Genomic DNA, 22,243 nt, shown 5'->3' with positions numbered 1-22,243 from the left:
AAAACTATTCAACACATAATTGTCCAAACACAGTGTTTTATTCGTGAAGTATCTTACACAGCTTTCTGTCCCCATCTACCATCTTCTTCATTTCGAATATCTAATAGGGTCCGCTTTTTTCTGTGAATTGAAGATGTAAAATAAAGAGGATTTAATAAATAAAACTTTTAAAAAGTGAATTTGTGGATTGTTTTAATTATATCAATAGAACAGTTTATCATGAACTTGATTTAAAAACACTTACGGGAGGGATAAGACCCGGAAGATCCGTAACTAGAGTCCCCATAACCGACAGATGAAGGACTTCCTCCATAAGTAGAGCCGCCTCCTAAACCGGAAGAACCGTCAATACCTGAGGGTCCTGAAAAACCACTTCCGCCAAATGGAGAACCTCCGCTCAATCCTGGCAAACTGCTTCCTCCGAGTGGAGAACCACCGCTCAATCCTGGCAAACCGCTTCCTCCGAATGGAGAACCACCCAAAGGAGAACCTCCGCTAAGTCCTGATAAACCGCCCAAAGGAGAACCTCCGCTTAATCCTGGCAAACCGCTTCCTCCAAATGGAGAACCACCCAAAGGAGAACCTCCGCTAAGTCCTGATAAACCGCCCAAAGGAGAACCTCCGCTTAATCCTGGCAAACCGCTTCCTCCAAATGGAGAACCACCCAAAGGAGAACCTCCGCTCAGTCCTGATAAACCGCCCAAAGGAGAACCTCCGCTCAATCCTGGTAAACCGCCCAAAGGAGAACCGCCACTCAATCCTGGCAAACCACTTCCACCAATTGGAGAACCACCCAAAGGAGAACCTCCGCTAAGTCCTGGTAAACCACCCAAAGGAGAACCGCCGCCCAATCCTGGCAAGCCGCTTCCTCCAAATGGAGAACCACCCAAAGGAGAACCTCCGCTCAATCCTGGCAAACCGCTTCCTCCAAATGGAGAACCACCCAAAGGAGAACCTCCGCTAAGTCCTGATAAACCACCCAAAGGAGAACCACCGCCCAATCCTGGCAAGCCGCTTCCTCCAAATGGAGAACCACCCAAAGGAGAACCTCCGCTCAATCCTGGCAAACCGCTTCCTCCAAATGGAGAACCACCCAAAGGAGAACCTCCACTAAGTCCTGGTAAACCACCCAAAGGAGAACCGCCGCCCAATCCTGGCAAGCCGCTTCCTCCAAATGGAGAACCACCCAAAGGAGAACCTCCGCTCAATCCTGGCAAACCGCTTCCTCCAAATGGAGAACCACCCAAAGGAGAACCTCCGCTAAGTCCTGATAAACCACCCAAAGGAGAACCTCCGCCCAATCCTGGCAAGCCGCTTCCTCCGAATGGAGAACCACCCAAAGGAGAACCTCCGCTAAGTCCGGATAAACCGCCCAAAGGAGAACCACCGCTCAATCCTGGCAAACCACTTCCTCCAAATGGAGAACCACCCAAAGGAGAACCTCCGCTAAGTCCGGGTAAACCACCCAAAGGAGATCCGCCGCTAAGTCCTGAAAAACCGCCCAAAGGAGAACCACCGCTCAAAGCTGGAAAGCCGCTTCCTCTAAAAGGTGAACCCCTGTTTGATGATGAGAAAGAAGTGAATGATGAGCCACTGGAAGTCTGTGATCCTGGACGACCACCAGCACCACCAAATGGCAGGCCTCCGCGCGGTAGTATGCCTCTCCTGCTGAGGTATTGGTAATACTGCTGGAAGCTTGAGGAGTTGGGTCCCTGGGTGCGGTACAGGTAGTACAAATACTGAATGTAATAGTAGGACGACGAACCAGAGCCTGGGAAACTTGGGAAATTACCGGGACCAGGAATAGAAATAGGAGGGCGCTGGAGGGAAGGGAGACCACCATGACCTAATGTTAGAAAATACCATGAGCAAAATTAAACCAAACCTCAACTTCTTATTGATTCAAACAACTATTAATAATAGCATGAACAAAATTGATCCAAGTCACAAATTCCTATTGATTCAATCAATTCTGCTTTTAGTATAAAAGAAATTTGGATGGAAACTCTTTAATTTTGATTTTTCAAAACAAAAACCGTTAAGGCGAAATATCGATACAACAAAACTCAATAATGCATTAATGTAAATCTTACCCAAATTTTTCGCGAACACTGTGGCCGCCATGACCGATAGAAGAACTCCTATTTTCACCATCATCATCATCTACAACGGAAAAAAATGTTAAGAGTTTGTGAATTTTCATATTTTACACTATTGCTGAATATAATGATACAGAACAGGGCAGTTGATTACCTTTCTTCCTTGGGGACTGTTTGATGTGTCTTTACCAGTGACTATCAGTATTTATATACCCATACCACAACATGACCACATCTGCAATTTTTATTTTAGAAGCAAAACATTTGTAAATCACTTCAGTTTCACAAAAACAAGTGCATTGTAAGTTTACATGTCTGAGCAAAATATGGGATGATTTACACTAAAACAGCATAGGAAACCTTGTAATCGTTTATGGAAACATTACGCAAACTTATGTCTGTTTGTTAGTCAAAATGCATTACAAATTTACAAATGTAAGAACAGACAGAAAAATCAAACATTTGAGTGACGCATCCATCTGGGTGAATAGTTTCACGTTTATTCAAAGTTCGTAACTTATATATACCTTATGAACTATTGGCGGAATCTTTCGACCAAACCTATGTTAAATTGTTCACCGGTCGGTGTTGTATGACTCTTATAATTTTATTAAATTGTCTTGGATTGTGTTGGAATGTTTTTACGAGCTGTAAGAAGGAATTGATGATATATTTTAATATTAAATGTCTTTGCCGTATTGAACCGCTTGGAATACTCTTACTGAGACTACTATCTGATGATTTTGATGACATAATTAGGGGAATTTTTATAAACCAGGTAGGGTCAGATTTAGTCCCGGATTTGCAATTCAGTTATTCATGCGTCCATCTTAAAGTTAGGAAACATATATATTTTTAATTACGTTTGGCTATATGTATGATAAATGTATTTTGATTAGTGTCAAATGGATATTTATGATAGAAGAAATAGCTAACCCTTTAACAGAGCTGGTGACGTCCAAATATGAATAAAAAATTCTCGACGGGACGCAAAACAATATTAATCAATTGATCAATATGAACTTGAAGAAGTTTCTGAAACTTCTGTGGTGGGTTTAACAATATCAACAGTGTGAAAATATTTAATGATGTTAACTAGTGTGAAAATATTTATAATTTAAATGAAGTTAAACAGTGTGAACACATTTGATGATGTAAACTAGTGTGGAAATATTAACTGAAGTTAAAGAGTGTGAAAACTATGTTAACTAGTGTGAAAACATTAAATGATGTTGAGTTTGAAAGAGAATTATAATGACGATATTCACTACTGCGAAAGAATTCATGTTAACAATAAGCACTGTATTGTGACCAAGGATAAACTTTGTGAAGTATTACGATATCAACGATGTTAAATATCGTAAAAATAAAGAAATTTTACGAACTGTTTAATAATAGAAATCCTAATTTATGTTTCATGCTTTGATAATGAAGTGCTCAGTTTGATTTTTCTGTGTGACCGGTCGACAAGGGATGCTTACCCCTCTTAGGCACATGTTTCCACCTCTGGTGTGTTTAGGGGTCCGTGTTTGTCCAACTCTTCGTTTTGTATTCCTTATAAGAGCTATGAGATTGACCACTGTTCGTTATCTTCCTTTCATGAAAAAAATAAAATACCATCGTTTTCATTTTATAAGTATCCTTGAACTATTTCATTAGAATGAGGAATAAAGCATTGCAGTTTCTTAAAACGATTTTTAAAACGTTGGAAATACTTCATAATTTTTTACATCATAGAAAGTTACTTCTTCAATAAAAATGGGAAAAGGATATATTCATATCTTATGATTAGTAAATCAAAAAATTACTTTCTTAAACACCACTCTGATTCTATGCACAAGTACTCTGAAGTTGATATTAAAAAGATGCAGGAGTTCCTCATTGACAATATCTTCGTAGTCGTTGCTGATTAGGTCTTCCAACAGTCTGTTGGAATTCTCATGGGCACGAATTGTGCTCCTTTATAAGCTGACCTCTTTTTATATTCTTACGAGGCAAAATTCATTGAAAATCTTCTACATGAGAAGAAATAATCTCTAGCTGTGGCCTTCAAATCGACATTTAGATATCATTTTCATTCATATGTCGATTCAATATACCCCAGTAAACTCGAAATAAAAGACATAACAGAGTTTTCCACATGTGCTTCATACTTAGATATTTTATTGAACATAGATGTGAACGAAAAATTAACAACTCAAGTTTATGACAAACGGGATGACTTCAACTTCTTCGTCAACTTCCCATATTTATTTAGCTATATTCCATTATCACCTGCAATAGTGTTTATGTCTCTGAACTGATTTGATACGCAAGAGCTTGTTCAGCGTATGATCCGTTTTTAAATCAGGGCAGGCTACTGACAAATAAGTCGATGTTACAGGGGTATCAACAGTCTCATTTAAAGTCAGCATTTCGCAAATTCTATGATCGTTATAATGATCTACAGTGTAGTTTGTCAATACAACATATCATTGGGTCAAATGTTGTATGACGTGTTTCATACCGATTGTTTGGCCGTTCTTTGCACACTGATTTGACTACGGATTACCCCGTTTACCTGATCAAGATATAGGGCCCACGGCGGGTGTGACCAATCGACAGGGTATACTTACTCCTCCTATGCACCTGACCCCACCTTTGGTATATCCAGGGGTCCGTCTTTGCCCAACTCTCTATTTTCTATTCCTCATAGGAGTTAAGAGATTGGTGACTGTTCGCTATCCTGATAAGTGACATTTCATGCAAAGAAGGTACGTTTTAATTATTTTATCAGCCCTGATGCATTTACGCAATGAATTATGACTTTTTGAAAGATGTAGTTGCATAATTGCAACGGTGTGTGCATAGAAATTGAGTAACGTGTGTTTCAAAAAATAATAACCCATTGCTTATATCAACATTTGATGTGTGCACCGGTCACGGTAGCTCAATGGTAGAGCGTTCGCTTCGTAACCAGGTCGGGCCTCCGTGGCCGAGTGGTTAGAGCATCGCGCTCAAAATCACATGGCCTCGCACCTCTGTCGGCGCGGGTTCGAATCCCGCTCGCGCCGGTAAGTGAGAAAGTTTCCCAGTTTACTTTCGGAAGGTCGGTGGTCTCTTCCCAGGTACATTGTATCTGGGTTCTCTCTTCCACCAATAAAAACTGGGCGCCACCAGATAACTGAAAAATTGTTGAGTGTGGCGGAAAACATCAATCAATCAATCAATTGTAACCAGGTCATGAGTTCAAGTCCCGCTCGTGCAATGGCCGTGTCAAACTTAAGGTAGTTCACTACAACTCTGTATGACACCACGTCACAAGATGGCGATTCAAATGTTGTGTGCAATTACTTGTATCGATCGATTTGTTTGTCTATCATCGTAGCTCAGTGGTTAAAACACTGGGCTGGTGAACCGTAGATTTCGAGTTCAAATCCCCCAGAGTCTTTTATTCATATGTGTTGAAATTTTTTTTTTTTAATCATGATTTTATCCGAATTTGCATATTTTTTGCTTTTTTTGGCATACATACTTATTGTATATCATCATATCTTTTATAATTAAATCAATTCTTACTGGTTTGAGAAACTATTTCTAGGTGTAGTGAGCCACCTAAGTCCCGTGTCGCGACAGGCGTTGACACATTAAAGAATCCTCACTGCTACGGCCCTGAGCGCTAAGCATAGACCTAAATTTGAGGTACTTCACCTACAGCTGGTGATGTCTCAATATGAGTGAAACATTTTTAACGGGACGTAAAACAGACAATCAATCAATTGATGTGTACATTTTTTTTTTTAAATTCCAGCCAAATCATTTTGGATAAGTAGCGATTAATGGAGCAGCCACTGATACAGTGCATACATGTATGATGTCATACGAAAGAAAAGAGTGCGTGATGCTGAAAAAATAATAAACCAAGCCTCGAGACCCTAAACTAAGAATAGACTAGCTTAAATCTAAAATCAGAATCTAACAAACTTCTGAAATAATATTCATAAACAAATAAAAATTTACAGTACAAGTTTTTATTTAATGTTTTTTGTTGTTGTTGTTGTTTTTAGATAAACAAGCAGTTTTTAAACATTAGTGCTAGATACATTGTACATCTTGATACAAGTGAACAAAATTTTGACAAAGTATATTCTCCGTGTTTTGTCTTGAGACCAATTCGTGAATTAATTTTCAATTAAATATCAAATTATTAACAAAGTTGTACAATCTGACCTTTAAACAATTCATTTATAATTTTTTTTTAATTTTCTAATCATAAACAGCGTAGATAGAATCACTGGTGCTCATCGGCCATGGTGTCACTTCGATAAATTGAAAGTACAATTACTGAGTGAAGAATTGTTGAAAAATCCCGCAATTGGAATAATTTCTTGTATTTGGTTGGTAATATTAACCACATCAGAGGTAGGATCAACTTCCCTAGGCATTTACGTTGTCTGAAATGGAAATGGGCAACGAATCTTTGTTTTCATTCTACACACGTGTAGGCCAAGCTCGAGAATGCTCATACGCCTGACTTCAGTGTTCGGTCTTTACAGTTATAAGAATATATCATTAAAACTTTCTGATGCTTTTTTATTGAAGGATAAAAAAGTAAATATTGGGGAATAAAAGGTAAAGTAGTGTGTATCACAAAGCAAAACCATCAATCCAAACGAACCGTCTCTCACATAATCATGACACCATCCAACGTGGCTTTGAAGGTTTGAAATACGGTTTGTAAGGAACAAAATTTTATAATCAATGGCGACTAAAAGCTGTCCCAGTTAAGAAGGTATCTTCGTCATTCTTGATGCATGTACATCATAAAGCCACATCACACTTTTCGCACCCAGATGTAACTTTTAACACTAGAATGGAAACTTGGGAACTTTCGTTAAAGGGGACTGTATTTTCCATGGAAATAGCGTCGTACTGAAGTGTCACTTTATCCCCTTAATCTAAAAAAAGAAGACTTTTTGTCCCCAGTAGAACACAATCACAGCAATGATTTTTTAGTAATACGAAAATTAGTTTTAATTGACAAAATTGCATATCCCTCAGGAGGACTTCCTGTTTCAATCTATTTTATAGGGAAAAAACAAAAGTCATGTTCTCACTCTAAAATACTCCCACGACCCCGATCTGATTAAAATACAGATCTCTCAAATAGCGCACAGCTCTGCGCTGTGCGCTATATGAAAGATCTGTATTTTAATCAGATTGCAAAGACACTATACCTTATTTTTTTGTCATCATGTAAAATTCGGTCTATCCTATATCCTATAGAATTGACAAATACTTGTGTCTGGTAGAAAGACAAGAATATCATATTTATATATATATATATATATATATATATAGAGAGAGAGAGAGAGAGAGAGAGAGGAAAAAATTCAGATGAAGATTTCACATATGCCTATACCAGGGACTTATTTTATTCATATATATATATATATATATATATATATATATATATAGCGCGCGATTGTGCTGCAAAGTCTTGATTCTCGTTGACAACAGATATAGCTCCATGAATGACCTTACAATGTGTGGACGTTCCGATTTTCCCTTACCTGTGTAGTTTAGTTTTAATGATAGTTTGTCTTTGTTTTTATTATATTAATTTGATTTTCGATTCTGTGTAAATATTCTCTCGTCCTGGAGAAGAGACATGTCGTCCAGAGATAATACGACAATTCCATATTGTTCGTGTCGTTAGTCATTTATGGTGATCAATAAACATTCGCAATTACTTTGTTTTTTACAAAGCGTTTTAAAACCCTGGGACGTTTGAAGATTGGTTATTTGTATTCCATTGATAACATACGAGGAAGAACACTTTCTTTATTCGGTGTGAAGTTAACAAGAACTGCCTCTTATACTTTTGTTACATCTTACAACCAGTACTCAAACATCAACTGTAGTTCTATACAAGACAACTTTGGGCGTCATTCTTTTTTATTCCACAATTTGAAAAGTAAGCCTATACATGAAATATTAATTCAGTGTCTTTACATTCATCCCAGTCAATATAGGAGCAGTTCAGTAATAACCTGGAAATATAAAAATACACATCTATGTCATATCTTCTTACTTTATAAAATTCATTTTGATTTGCCTTTGACAAAAATAAGGTATCAGAAACCTTTAAATCTTGTAAGAAATTGAAAAAGAAATGCAAGATTACCAAGCTTCTTTCTGCCTCTAATTCCTCCTCCTATTCCTCCTCCAATTCCTCCTCCTATTCCTCCACCAATTCCTCCTCCTATTCCTCCTCCAATTCCTCCACCGATTCCTCCAGGACCACCTCCGATACCGCCGGGACCACCACCTAAACTGCCGCTGCTCAGGAAGGAACTACCGCTAGAAAAACTGCTAGAGGAGAGTCCGCCTGGGAATCCACCACTTCCAGATCCGGGGAAAGATCCACCGGGGAATCCGCCGGAGGAAAGTCCGCCTGGGAATCCACCGCTAGGAAATCCGCCACTTGGGAAACTGCTTCCGGAACCGGGGAATCCGCCGGAGGAGAGTCCGCCTGGGAATCCACCGCTAGGAAATCCGCCACTTGGGAAACCGCTTCCGGAACCGGGGAATCCGCCGGAGGAGAGTCCGCCTGGGAATCCACCGCTAGGAAATCCGCCACTTGGGAAACCGCCTCCGGATCCAGAGAAAAATCCAGATCCACTTGATAAACTCAGAGAGCTTCCTCCTCTACCGCCGGGAAATCCTCCGCTGCTTCCTGGGAAACCACCACCTGGGATATATCCTCCTCCGATCGGGGTTATGCCGCTACCACCCCCTATAATTCTACCTCCACCAATACCACCTGGGAATCCGCCAGATCCAAAAGAGAATCCTTGAGGAATGATGTGCAATCTGATCAAGTATTGGTAATACTGAATGTATTGGACAGAGTTGGGACCGTACACAGCGTACAAGTAGTAGAGGTATTGGACGTAGACGACATAACGATATCCACTGTTGGGGTAGGTCGGGGCTGGATAGCTTGGTTGTGAGGGGTAACCTGTGAAAGTAAAGAAACGGGCATGCAATATCAAAATGTTCTATTGAACACGGAACTTATCAAGGATTCAGAGAAATTCAGCAATTATACCTGTGCCATAGGTTGCCACCACGTATGTGGCCATTAACAGAAAACAAAATTCCTTCAGCATGGTGATCTACAAAATAGATAGCCATCAGTTAGAGATTGTTTGATTTAAATTAAAAGCAATAACTTGGAACTAAAATATAAGATGATAAGACGAATAGTCATCCAATAATTAAGACTAGTAAAATACAAACAAATTGAAAAGAAAAGCTGAAGGTACCTTTTGGTTGTTTCTGTTCTTGGATGTCTCTTCTTTCGAATGGCAGCCCAAACTGCAAGAACTAGGGAGAACGGTCCTTTTATATGTTCGGAACACAAATACATCGATTGATTCTGATGAGTACGCAATTCTGAACACGGAAGTCTTTAACATCAAAGGCTTGATTATGCATGTTAACTGTTAAGAAAACCAAGAAACATTATTTTTGTGTTAAAATTGAAATTCTTGACGTTTATTGTTTGCTGACTTTTGGAAAATGTTGTAAAATTAAACAAAAGACAACGTTAGAATTAGTAGTGGTTTAATACATGGATTGCGTTTTTCGGAAATATTTCTCAATTCACGTAGTCATACTAGTTATTTGTAAGATTTTTATTTTTCTTCACGTTTTATAAAGAATACTTTTCCAATCAATGATTCATTTATTGAATGAAAAAATACTTGTTTCAGTAAATAATTATCTATACATGTAGCACGATTTATTAAATAGTACTGACGTCTCCATATGCGTGAATTGTTCTCGAGAGGGACTTTAAACAATATACAATTAATCAATCAATTTAATAGTACTGAACTTACAAGTTGTGATACAGGTAGTTTATTATTATACGTGTTTTATAGATATTGACCATGGATTTCCCTCACATGCTGCTATCATACCTGTGATTATGGCGTGTAAAATGTTACAATATTGTAAAAATCTTGATTTGTATAGGTGCAAAAATTCAAGATTGATTCCTATTCGATAATCTTGATACTTATATGTGAAAATTTTGATATATATTCAATAATCTTGATATATATGCGTATTAAGTTTTTGATGTACATTCTATAATCTTGATATTTATCTGTGAAAACTTTGATTTATATGCAATGTTGTTTTATCGGGTGATGAAGGTTACTCGCGTAAGCGGGTTATGTATTTTGTGTGTGCAATGATTGCTACCTTCATTACTCGATGAAACAACAAAGAGAGACATTCTATTGTTTATATTTAACATAATTTATGGCAATAAATTATTCATATTGCATCCAATATGGATTGTTATCTGCCAATCTGCACTTTTTTTTTTATAGACGACTAATTTAATCTCTGATCGAGTTACTTGAACTGATGCGCATTCCACTTTATGTAAACAAAGAGACCTCCGGCCACCCTTACTCCTGGGGAGATAGCGCTCCCATTGGGGGGCATTTATCACGGGTAATAATTGTGATATAGCTGTATGTAACATTACTCATTTATTTCTAGTATTGGGGTATGATATGCTAGTCACACTTTGATGATGTACAGTATTGCATTTTTCGCCTTTTGAGGATGTCCAGTTACATTTTTGCGATAGAACTGTAAGTAGTTAAACTTGTATTTTGACATAGGTACAGTGTATATCTGCGTTATATGCTCTTTAGTATGTTTTTTCTGGTTCTGTTAAAACATTGTTTTCCACCCTCATGTACCATACGGTATGTTTTGTATTCATCATAATAATTGTTTTAAACATGAAGGTATTATTTTTATTTGTGTATTCTTTCTATGTCATTTATTTTCATCCGCACATTTTGCTATATTCTTACATGGAATATGATTGACATTCAGCTCTCAGATGTTATGACCCATTCGTTACGATAAACGGAACAGCCAATGCACTCCTTGACCTTGATGACGCTCCATATTTGGTAATGATTACATGGACAGGTGGTACTAAAAACCGGATCGAACTAGTTAACAACAAACATGCATTCATTGTCTATGATGAAAGCAATGCCAATTTTACAAGAAATATAAGAGAAAAGATTAAGTGACTGTACACCGTGATTAATATTCGATGATCTTGTTATTTCTATTCCATAAAGTTTGATTTATATTCGATAACCTTGATACAGTTGTATCTATATGCGAAAATTTTGATTTGTATTTAAAAAAAATTAATGTTCCTATTCGAAAATTTTGATTTGTATTCGATAATCTTGATATTTATTTGCGAACATTGTATAATTCTTATACATGTGCAATAAACAGGACCTACAAAATGTATGTTCTGTGACGAAATCAGCGAGGACCGCGGTGTTTATTGCATCTATTCTGAAGAATTTATCAGATGCAAATCGTAGGTCTGAAAAAGCTTGTATCTAAGGTCATTTTCTATTATCTATATTTCCAATGCTTTTGCCTTGGATATCTTAACAAATAGTAATGATGGACATAAACGCGCTGCGGTTGTAAACAATACGAATATAATCTTGTTAAATACGTCTATCTATTTTATCGCCTGGGAATTCGACAGAAATGATTGATTGATTGTATCTTGTTTAACGTCTCTACGTCTCTCTCTCTCTCTCTCTCTCTCTCGATCGAGAATTTTTCACTCATATGGAGACGTCACCAAGACCCATGAAGGGCTTCAAATTTAGGGACATCCGTTTTTAAAGTAATCTCCGAGGACTCGTGACATTCACACCTGATGCCGAGCGTTTGGCGATGGAATTGTCACTACCTGTTTTAAAGAATTAGGTCTGTCGCGGCCGGGATTCGAACCCCGGCCTTCCGCATGCAGGGCGAACGCTCTAACCTCTAGATCACCGCGACAGAAATGAAAGTAGAATGTAAATATACATGTAAAAATGATTTTTAGCCAAGTTGCAACGAAGTTGAACTCGGCTATTGTTATTTTTTAAAATACTTGAGGGTATGAACTGCGATGTTTCATAATACCCTCATGCATTTTTTAAAAAAGAGATGAAATTTGTTTCTTACAAGCGCGAAATGTAATTTGTTTTGATTTAAAAAGTGTTATGCACACATTTCATGATATAGCAAAATACTTTCAGTTTTATTTAAAATGTCTTCAATTACAGATGATTCACCTTTATCTGTCAAAGCTTTTATCTATAAATAAATGCAATATCAATATCTCATTTATCAAGCTATTTGTAATTTCCAACATTGTCGTGTGCGGTAAGGCAGTCTAAATAGATAGATCGTGTCGTGTAATCAAGTTCATCGCCATCGAAAGCACGTCTATAAAGGGGAAAAACATACCAGATAAATCTGATGTAGATGAAAGTGGTGGTTATGTAATATAATATTTTGAATTAAATACTTTGGATTTTGCCTTATTTATTTTTTAGAAATGCAGTTTTAAAACAGAAATATTTAAAATCCCTGCTGATATGGCGTGTAAAATGTTGCTATATTCGATAATCTTGTGATGCATGTTCAATTTCTTGTGATGTATGTTCAATATCTTGTGATGTATGTTCGATAATCTTGTGATGTATGTTCAATATCTTGTGATGTATGTTCGATAATCTTGTGATGTATGTTCAATATCTTGTGATGTATGTTCGATAATCTTGTGATGTATGTTCAATATCTTGTGATGTATGTTCGGATAATCTTTTGATGTATGTTCCCTGTGTGATTTTTTGTATGAAATAAAATACAATATTCTTTTCCATGATGATGGTGATGATGATGATAATGATAATAACATTAAACTGAAAAAGGTCATCATGAGAAATTTCGATTAAGTAGTCATCATAAGAGAGATAAAATCAACAGAAATTCTGGAAATACCTGTACATATGCATTTCCGATCAAATTGATTTCATCTCATCTGTAAAGTAAAGGTGAAAAATCTTCTTTCTATTTTGAAATCAATTCCCGTGAGAAGAGATATTATTAATTCATTCCCATAAGAGGAGAGAATTTTTAATTCATTCCCGTGAGTAGAGGGTTTTTTAATCCATTCCCGTGAGAAGAGATATTCTTAATTCATTCCCGTGAGTAGAGAGATTTTTTTCATTCATTCCCGTGAAGTAGAGGTTTTTTTTTTATTCATTCCCGTGAGTAGAGAGATTTTTAAATTCATTCCCATGAGTAGATAATTTTAATTCATTCCAATGAGAGAGAAGATATGTTTAATCCATTCCGATGAGAGAAGATACGTTTAATCCATTCCCATGAGAGAAGATATTTTTAATTCATTCCCGTGAGTGGAGAGATTTTTTAATTCATTTCCGTGAGTAGAGGGATTTTTAAATCCATCTGGTGGGCGATGCTTAAGTTACGTGTTAAAGAATGGATTAGTTAATAAAGTGTAGATCATATACCCTAATGCGAGAAGCCGTGTTCGAGTAGGAGATTGCTACAGGGATGAGTTTAATGTCAATATTGGTGTTCATCAAGGATCTGTTTTGAGTCCGTTGCTGTTTATCGTTGTTCTGGAAGCGCTGTCAATCCAATTTCGTAAAGATGCCCTTAATTAAAAGCTCCTATATACTAATGATCTAGCAGCTGTCTCTGATTGAAAGAGTGGCCAAGTGGAAGAAGAGCTTGGAGGAGAAAGGATTCAAGGTCAACATGGGTAAGACCAAAAAGATGATATCAGGCTGAATATGGAATTTATGAGAAGTTAAGGAAAGTACCCATATGCAGTCTGTCTAAAAGCCAGAGACAGGAACTCCGTCTTCTGTAACAGCTGCTCACGCTGGGTCCATAAGAAATGTAGTGGAATCAATGGTCCTCTTAAATCTAATCCAAGATACAAGTGCCCGCGTTGTCATGGACTCGCTCGACCTTTTGATAGAGGTAAAAATTGGTGAGGTGACACTTGAAGTTTTAGCGGACTTCTGTTACCTTGTGAACACTCTCGCGATGGCTGTGAACTTGTAGCAACAACACGGTGTAAGTCTGTTTGGAAAAAATTCAGAGAACTTCTTCCAATCCTGACGAGCAAACATCTGGCAATCACAACCAGGGACCGTCTATATCCAATCTACATTAGACGTGTTGCTATATGGTTCTGAAACATGGGCATTAACAACCTCCACTCTAAGGAAACTGATGCGCAACGACAAAGCCAAGATAGGATAAATTTGCCTTGTCAATCCTGAAATAATGTCCCCTTTTGAGTCGCTTACAGGAGTTATGATTTTGATAACTGTTCGTTATCTTCAAATTTCATTAATTAGCTTAACAGGGCTTAACAGGATGCTTGCTCCTCCTGGGCACCTGGTTCCACCTCTGGTATGTCCAGGAGTTCGTGTTTGCCCGACTCTTTATTTTGTATTCCTAGTGGGAGTTGTGAGATTGATCGCTCCTCGTTATCCTCGCCTTCCATGAGAAACATTAACGATATTCTCCAGACATGTAGGCTGGGATGGTTAGGCTATGTTGAGCGTAGTACAGGTCGGATATCACAGGTTCGTACACTGAATGTCACTAGATATCGAGTTCCAGACAGACCAAAGCTGACGCGGGATGAGTTAGTAAAACGTGACCTAGAATGTGCAGTATCGCCAAGTATGGAAAGAAAGACTTCGATCACGACGGGACAGCCAGGCCTCACACTTTCTAAAGGATTAATAAAAGGTCTGGATGATAAAATGAATAATGATGATGTATCCGTGAGTAGAGGGATTTTGTTTTGTATGTTTGTCTATTAAAAAGTATAAAAAGGTTGACAACGTCTTGATAATTATGGTACTACGGTTGCCATAGCATTCCTTCCTTATCATCCGTCTGCAATCACTACTTTATTTGTAATGGATATCGTTGTATTGACTCATTGTAATTTATATATAAATGATCTAGTCTTCTTTTCAATAATCTCGATTGTAGCTCATATGAGCGGAAAGCTCATGTGAGCTTTTTTTATATAACTTTTTGTCCGGCGCCCATCGGTTTCTACATAAATATGTAACATTTTCAACTTCTCAAGAACTGTATGGTTGTTTCCACCACACTTGCCACAAAGCATGCTTGGGTAAAAAGGATTAAAGTTTGTTCAAATGAAGTGCCATGCTCTTTTTGAAGAGAAGATAATAAGGAATTAGTAATATGAATTGTGGTATCGTTTAAAAATCTTCCTTACTAAGAAGCACTGGGCCAATTTCAAACAAATTTGGCACAAATCATCCTTAGGTGAAGGGGATTCATGTTTGTTCAAATGAAGGGCCGTGCTCTCTCTCCAACGAAGAGATAATCAAGAAAATGCAAAATTAGGATAATTTTATTTTTTTATTGTTAAAAACTTCTTTTCAAGAACCATTGTGCCAGAAAAGTTGAAACTTACATAAAAGCTTCCTGACATAGTGTAGATTTAAGTTTGTTCGAATCATAGCCCCCGCGGGTAGGGTGTGACCAGAATAGGGGATCAAAGTTTTGCATGGGAATATATAGGATGATGTAAACCTTTAAAAATCTTCTTCTCCTGAACAAGGTCCTGATTATTATTAATATTCAAGCAGCCTAGTGTAGATTAATGTTTGATCAAATCATGAACCCCAGGGTAGGATGGGGCCACAATAGGGGATCAATGTTTCAAATTGGAATATATTGCATAAATCTTTAAAAAATCTTCTCAAGAACAATATAGCCATGGTTAATTTACTCTTATTAATATGCAAGCATCAAATTGGGAACCCCGATTGAAGGATGAGTCCACAGTATGATCAAAATCTTACGTGTGAATATATAGGAAAAATCTTCTCAATAACAACAGGATTATGATTAGTCATATTAATATACAAGCAATCCCAGGTAGTGTTGATTGAATTGTGTTCAAATGATAATCCCCGGGAATAGGATAGGATCACAATAGAGGATCAATATTTGATTTGGGAATATATAGGGAAACGTCTTTATAAAAATCTTTTTGTCAAGAACAGAGGAGTCATGATAAGTCATATTGATATACAAGCATCTTCAGGTCACGCAAATTCAAGTTTCTTCAGTATACGGGCTCTGGGGGTAGGGATGGAGCCATAATAGGATATCAAAATCTGATATGGGATTATACAGGACATTAAAACCAAACATTTTCAAGATTGGCAGATCCACACTAAATCATATCAAAGGTAAATATTCCTTTGTGCTGATTCAATTTTGTGCCTCCGTGACTAAGGTAAGGGGGATATTGTTTTTGTCCTATCTGTTTGAAACTTGATCCTTGCTCAGAAGTTTTTAATGGTTAGTGATAGGGCTTTCATATTTCATATGTGGATATGTCCCGTAGGGATCCAGGTTATAATAGGTCCCCCGTACCCCTTGCTTGTGATAAGAGGCGACTAAATGGGGCGGTCCTTCGGATGAGAACATAAAAACTGAGTGTCACAGCAGGTGTGGCACGATAAAGACCCCTCTCTGCTCAAAGGTCGTATGTGCCAAGCATAGACCTAAATTTTGCAGCCTTTCACCGGCAATGGTGACGTCTCCATATGAATAAAAGATTCTCGAAAGGGACGTTAAACAATATTCAATCAATCTTTCATATTTGGCTACCTTGTGATACTACCTTTCTTTTGGTATCAACGTTTTTGACCTTGACTTTTGGGTTTTACCTACTTTTATGAGACCTAACTTAGGCAGTATCTCCTGAACTATTAAGTTAGGGCTTTCATATTCCTTATGGCAATATCTTATATTTTATACCATTTTTTTTTATCTTGTGACGTTGTATCATGGTTATACCGTGACCCTATTGGACTAGGTTGGGGCCACAATATGAAGGTCAAACTTTTTGATGGTAATAAAGATTGCAAAAAGCAAATCTTTTAAAAATCACAATAGCTGAACAACAGCATGGCCAAAGTGACTCATGTGAGCGATGTGACCCATGGGCCTCTTGTTGATTTGATCATCTTTGCGTTTTATTCATTAATTTAGTTTTCTAACCAGTTATTTTATACTTTCATTTAGTTTTTTCTTCCAGATTATCTATCTGGTTTGCACTTATGAGTTTCCATATAATTCTTATGAAACATTCTATATATTATACGAAGTATTCCATTCCAACTACGCCAATAGTCAAGTTTTAACAATACTAAAACCTCCTTAAGCAAAATTAATACAAGACAATTTGGGCGTCATTTGTTTATTCCACAACCTAACAAATAAGTAAATCACATGAAATGCAGGTTCAAGGTCAAATCCATCTCAGTCAATCCGGGAACAGTCTAGTAAAAACCTGAAATACAAATATAGTAACATTTATGTTTTTCAAAGTCTTGCTTTGAATCTTTAGAAAGAAATATCATAAATCTTAAAGCAATGATAAAGAACCATAAGATTACCAAGTTTCTTTCTGCCTCCAATTCCTCCTCCGATACCACCAGGACGACCTCCAATACCACCAGGACCACCACCTAAACTGCCGCTGCTCAGGATGGAACTACCGCTAGAAAAACTGCTAGAGGAGAGTCCGCCTGGAAATCCTCCACTGGATAATCCACCGCTTGGAAAACCAGATCCGCTGGGGAATCCACCGGAGGAGAGTCCTCCTGGGAATCCACCACTAGGGAAACCGCTTCCAGATCCAGGGAAAAGATCAGATCCGCTGGGGAAGCCACCAGAGGAGAGTCCGCCTGGGAATCCACCACTTGGGGAACCGCTTCCGGATCCGGAGAAAAAACCAGATCCGCTGGAAATGCTACCAGAAGAGATACTTCCTGGGAATCCACCACTAGGTAATCCACCACTTGGGAAACCACTTCCGGATCCAGGGAAAGATCCGCTGGGGAATCCGCCGGAGGAAAGTCCGCCTGGGAATCCACCACTAGGGAAACCACTTCCGGATCCAGAGAAAAAACCAGATCCGCTAGAGAAACTCAGAGAGCTTCCTCTGCTACCGCTGGGAAATCCTCCGCTGCTTCCTGGAAAACCACCACCCGGGATAAACCCCCCTCCGATCGGGGTTATGCCGCTACCACCCCCTATAATTCTACTTCCACCGATACCACCTGGGAATCCGCCTGGGAATCTGCCAGGTCCAAAAGAGAATCCTTGAGGAATGATGTGCAATCTGATCAAGTATTGGTAATACTGAATGTATTGGACAGAGTTGGGACCGTACACAGCGTACAAGTAGTAGAGGTATTGGACGTAGACGACATAACGATATCCACTGTTGGGGTAGGTCGGGGCTGGATAGCTTGGTTGTGAGGGGTAACCTGTGAAAGTAAAGAAACGGGCATGTAATACAAAAATGTTCTATTGAACACGGAACTTATCAAGGATTCAGAAAAATTCAGCAATTATACCTGTGCCATAGGTTGCCGCCACGTATGTGGCCATTAACAGAAAACAAACTTCCTTCAGCATGGTGATCTACAAAATAAATAACCATCAGTTAGAGATCGTTTGATTTAAACCAAAGGCAGTTCTTAGAACTAAAATATGAAATGATAAGACGAATAGCTATCCAATAATTAAGTCTGGCAAGATAGGAACAAATTGAAAAGAAAAGTTAAAGGTACCTTTTGGTTGTTTCTGTTCTTGGTTGTTTCTTCTTTTGAATGGCAGCCCAAACTGCAAGAACTAAGGAGAACGGTCCTTTTATATGTTCGCCAGCGGATCGGAACACAAATACATCGATTGATTCTGATGAGTTATGCAATTCTGAATACGGAAGTGTTTAACATCAAAGGCTTGATTATGCATGTCGACTGTTAAGAAAACCAAGAAATTTTTGTTTGCATTAGATTTGAAGTTCTTGATGCTTCTTATTTGCTGACTTTCGTCAGAATGTTGTAAAATTAAACAAAAGACAACGACAGTCTTAAGAGTGGTTTCATACATGGATTCCTTCTTGTTTCGAAAATATTTCTCAATTCATTTTCATCGTGTTTGTAAGATTTTTTTCTATCTTTTTTCTTTACGTTTTATGACAAGAATTGTTACTATCATTCATATGTTTAATGGAAAATTATTCATTTTCTGTAAATCATTATCCTTAGTACGATTCGTTTAATACTGTTTAAGGTATTTAATGTATCATGGCCATATTTCATATCTAGTAAATGGATGATGGGATTTTTGTAACCATGGTATAATTTTGAAGGGTTCATGAAATAAAAATAATCCAACAGAGGAAGTTTCATAATTTTGATTACTGTTAGATTTATTTCACCTAGAATATTACGTTGAAGTGTATGGGAAGCGCACGTTTTATTAATCTTTTTTAAATCATATTTTACATACAAATCTCTTGGTGAAAAGTTACATACACTCTCTGTTTATGAAATATGGTTGTTAGTTGTATATTGTTTAACGTCTTCCTTGTGAATTTTTCACTCTGATGGTGACGTCATGAAAATATGAAATAAGATTACAAACATTCTCAGAAAATTATATTTTTCTTATTTTTTACAAAGGGCAGATAACTCTGCAAAAAGGTCAGTTTCTAATCATTTACCTGTCATGTGAATTTTATCTACTTTGGGCTAACATCATCATTTTTAACAATAAACATTTATTTTGATTTAAATTATTCAAAATTGTTCAGTACGCAGTGAGGTTAATAAGGTGTACCGAGTAAATTAACAAGTAATAACTGCATATTCAAATTAAAGTAAAATTCTTCCAAGCGTCGCATATTTTACTACAAATCGTTTGTCAATACATAAACATCGTATCACATGGGAATTCCCTCGCTTACCGTAACTATTACATCATCATACAAGTGATGTAGAGCTATTTTTATCCGCTATACATTCAGTCGTTTATCACCTCAACACAGGTGAAAAATGCACTCAAATCATTTGCAGTTTAGACTTGATCTGTAGAAAGTGATCTGGAGCAGTACAATATCCTTTCTATTTAGCAATTTCATAATCTCGATTGAAATGTTGAGTTTTCCCACACTCACTGCCAAATTTTATTTAAACGAGGCAAAAAAATCCTACCTTCTGTATCAAAATCCTCCATCTGCAACTATAGGTACCTTTTGGAAAATACCTTGATCGAAGTAAGATATCATCACTTTTCACCTGTACCAAGTCGATATGTATACAGGATTGACCCTCTTTATTCTAAATGACTATACACATCGGGGGCGATTTCAAAGTCACAATGTAATATAAAGATTATTGTAACTAGTGCACACTATATATAAAAACTTGAGACATCTATTATCAAAGAAAACTGGAAATGAATCATCTGACGAACAGATTTACACATGTACAGCTTGAACATTTGATAACGGTAGTAACTAACGGTAAAATATCATGACATTTTCCCCGCGACACAACTATAAACTAGTGACGTACTTTTATATTGTGACGCCATAGTGTGAAAACTATAGAATTATGGGTAGTACGGTGCACTGATTACTCGGGGGCACCTACCTCACTGCGTAACCTTTCGTTATACATTGAATAAGTTAATTTAGTACTCTCATGCTGAAAGATGAGACTTAAAAGTTGTGATGCACTGAAACTTATTTAAAAACTTGTGATGCAGAACATGTACATATGTAGTTTTTAATTACGTAGTTTAAATTTATTGGATTTCCGTGATATATTGCTGTCATACCCGTGATAGAAATATTCAGACTGTTGTAATGCTGTGAATAACTTGGTTGTTATTCAGACTGTTGTAATGCTGTGAATGACTTGGTTGTTATTCAGACTGTTGTAATGCTGTGAATGACTTGGTTGGTATTCAGACTGTTGTAATGCTGTGAATGACTTGGTCGGTATTCAGACTGTTATAATGCTGTGAATGGCTTGGTTGTTATTCAGACTGTTGTAATACTGTGAATGACTTGGTCGGTATTCAGACTGTTATAATGCTGTGAATGACTTGGTTGTTATTCAGACTGTTATAATGCTGTGAATGACTTGGTTGGTATTCAGACTGTTATAATGCTGTGAATAACTTGGTTGGTATTCAGACTGTTATAGTGCTGTGAATGACTTGGTTGGTATTCAGACTGTTATAATGCTGTGAATAACTTGGTTGGTATTCAGACTGTTATAATGCTGTGAATGACTTGGTTGGTATTCAGACTGTTATAATGTTGTGAATAACTTGGTTGGTATTCAGACTGTTATAATGCTGTGAATGACTTGGTTGTTATTCAGACTGTTATAATGCTGTGAATGACTTGGTTGTTATTCAGACTGTTATAATGCTGTGAATAACTTGGTTGGTATTCAGACTGTTATAGTGCTGTGAATGACTTGGTTGGTATTCAGACTGTTATAATGCTGTGAATAACTTGGTTGGTATTCATACTGTTGTAATGCTGTGAATGACTTGGTTGGTATTCAGACTGTTATAATGTTGTGAATAACTTGGTTGGTATTCAGACTGTTATAATGCTGTGAATGACTTGGTTGGTATTCAGACTGTTATAATGCTGTGAATAACTTGGTTGGTATTCAGACTGTTATAATGCTGTGAATAACTTGGTTGTTATTCAGACTGTTATAGTGCTGTGAATGACTTGGTTGGTATTCAGACTGTTATAGTGCTGTGAATAACTTGGTTGGTATTCAGACTGTTGTAATGCTGTGAATAACTTGGTTGTTATTCAGACTGTTATAGTGCTGTGAATGACTTGGTTGGTATTCAGACTGTTATAGTGCTGTGAATGACTTGGTTGGTATTCAAACTGTTGTAATGCTGTGAATGACTTGGTTGTTATTCAGACTGTTGTAATGCTGTGAATGACTTGGTTGTTATTCAGACTGTTGTAATGCTGTGAATGACTTGGTTGTTATTCAGACTGTTATAATGCTGTGAATGACTTGGTTGTTATTCAGACTGTTATAATGCTGTGAATGACTTGGTTGTTATTCAGACTGTTATAATGCTGTGAATGACTTGGTTGTTATTCAGACTGTTGTAATGCTGTGAATGACGTGGTTGGTATTCAGACTGTTGTAATGCTGTGAATGACTTGGTCGGTATTCAGACTGTTATAATGCTGTGAATGGCTTGGTTGTTATTCAGACTGTTATAATGCTGTGAATGACTTGGTTGGTATTCAGACTGTTGTAATGCTGTGAATGACGTGGTTGGTATTCAAACTGTTGTAATGCTGTGAA

General features: G+C 37.3%; 3 protein-coding genes across 3 annotated transcripts; all 3 read right to left on the bottom strand.

Moving 5' to 3' along the window:
• Positions 1-2,159, bottom strand: LOC125668897 (uncharacterized). Its single transcript, XM_056161292.1, has 3 exons — positions 2,094-2,159; positions 245-1,846; positions 1-120 (listed from the first exon to the last, which is right to left on the bottom strand). The coding sequence occupies exons 1-3, from the start codon at positions 2,155-2,157 to the stop codon at positions 101-103; spliced, it is 1,686 nt and encodes a 561-aa protein (XP_056017267.1). The 5' UTR covers positions 2,158-2,159; the 3' UTR covers positions 1-100.
• Positions 2,160-8,018: 5,859 nt separating this feature from the next.
• LOC130053755 (uncharacterized) lies at positions 8,019-9,461 on the bottom strand. The gene is made up of 4 exons (XM_056161296.1): positions 9,410-9,461; positions 9,193-9,259; positions 8,266-9,102; positions 8,019-8,131 (listed from the first exon to the last, which is right to left on the bottom strand). Exons 2-4 carry the CDS (start codon positions 9,251-9,253, stop codon positions 8,121-8,123), a joined length of 909 nt encoding a protein of 302 aa, XP_056017271.1. The 5' UTR covers positions 9,254-9,259; positions 9,410-9,461; the 3' UTR covers positions 8,019-8,120.
• A 7,809-nt stretch (positions 9,462-17,270) lies between these two features.
• On the bottom strand, positions 17,271-18,744 carry LOC130046296 (keratin, type I cytoskeletal 9-like). The gene is made up of 4 exons (XM_056161293.1): positions 18,668-18,744; positions 18,452-18,518; positions 17,486-18,361; positions 17,271-17,379 (listed from the first exon to the last, which is right to left on the bottom strand). Exons 2-4 carry the CDS (start codon positions 18,510-18,512, stop codon positions 17,369-17,371), a joined length of 948 nt encoding a protein of 315 aa, XP_056017268.1. The 5' UTR covers positions 18,513-18,518; positions 18,668-18,744; the 3' UTR covers positions 17,271-17,368.
• Between the last annotated feature and the right edge of the window lie 3,499 nt (positions 18,745-22,243).

The sequence above is a fragment of the Ostrea edulis genome, chromosome 4 (genome assembly GCF_947568905.1).
Source record: "Ostrea edulis chromosome 4, xbOstEdul1.1, whole genome shotgun sequence".
Lineage (NCBI taxonomy): Eukaryota > Metazoa > Mollusca > Bivalvia > Ostreida > Ostreidae > Ostrea > Ostrea edulis.
The sequence above is the reverse complement of the archived record's forward strand: the minus strand, read 5'-3'. Positions and strand labels throughout refer to the sequence as shown.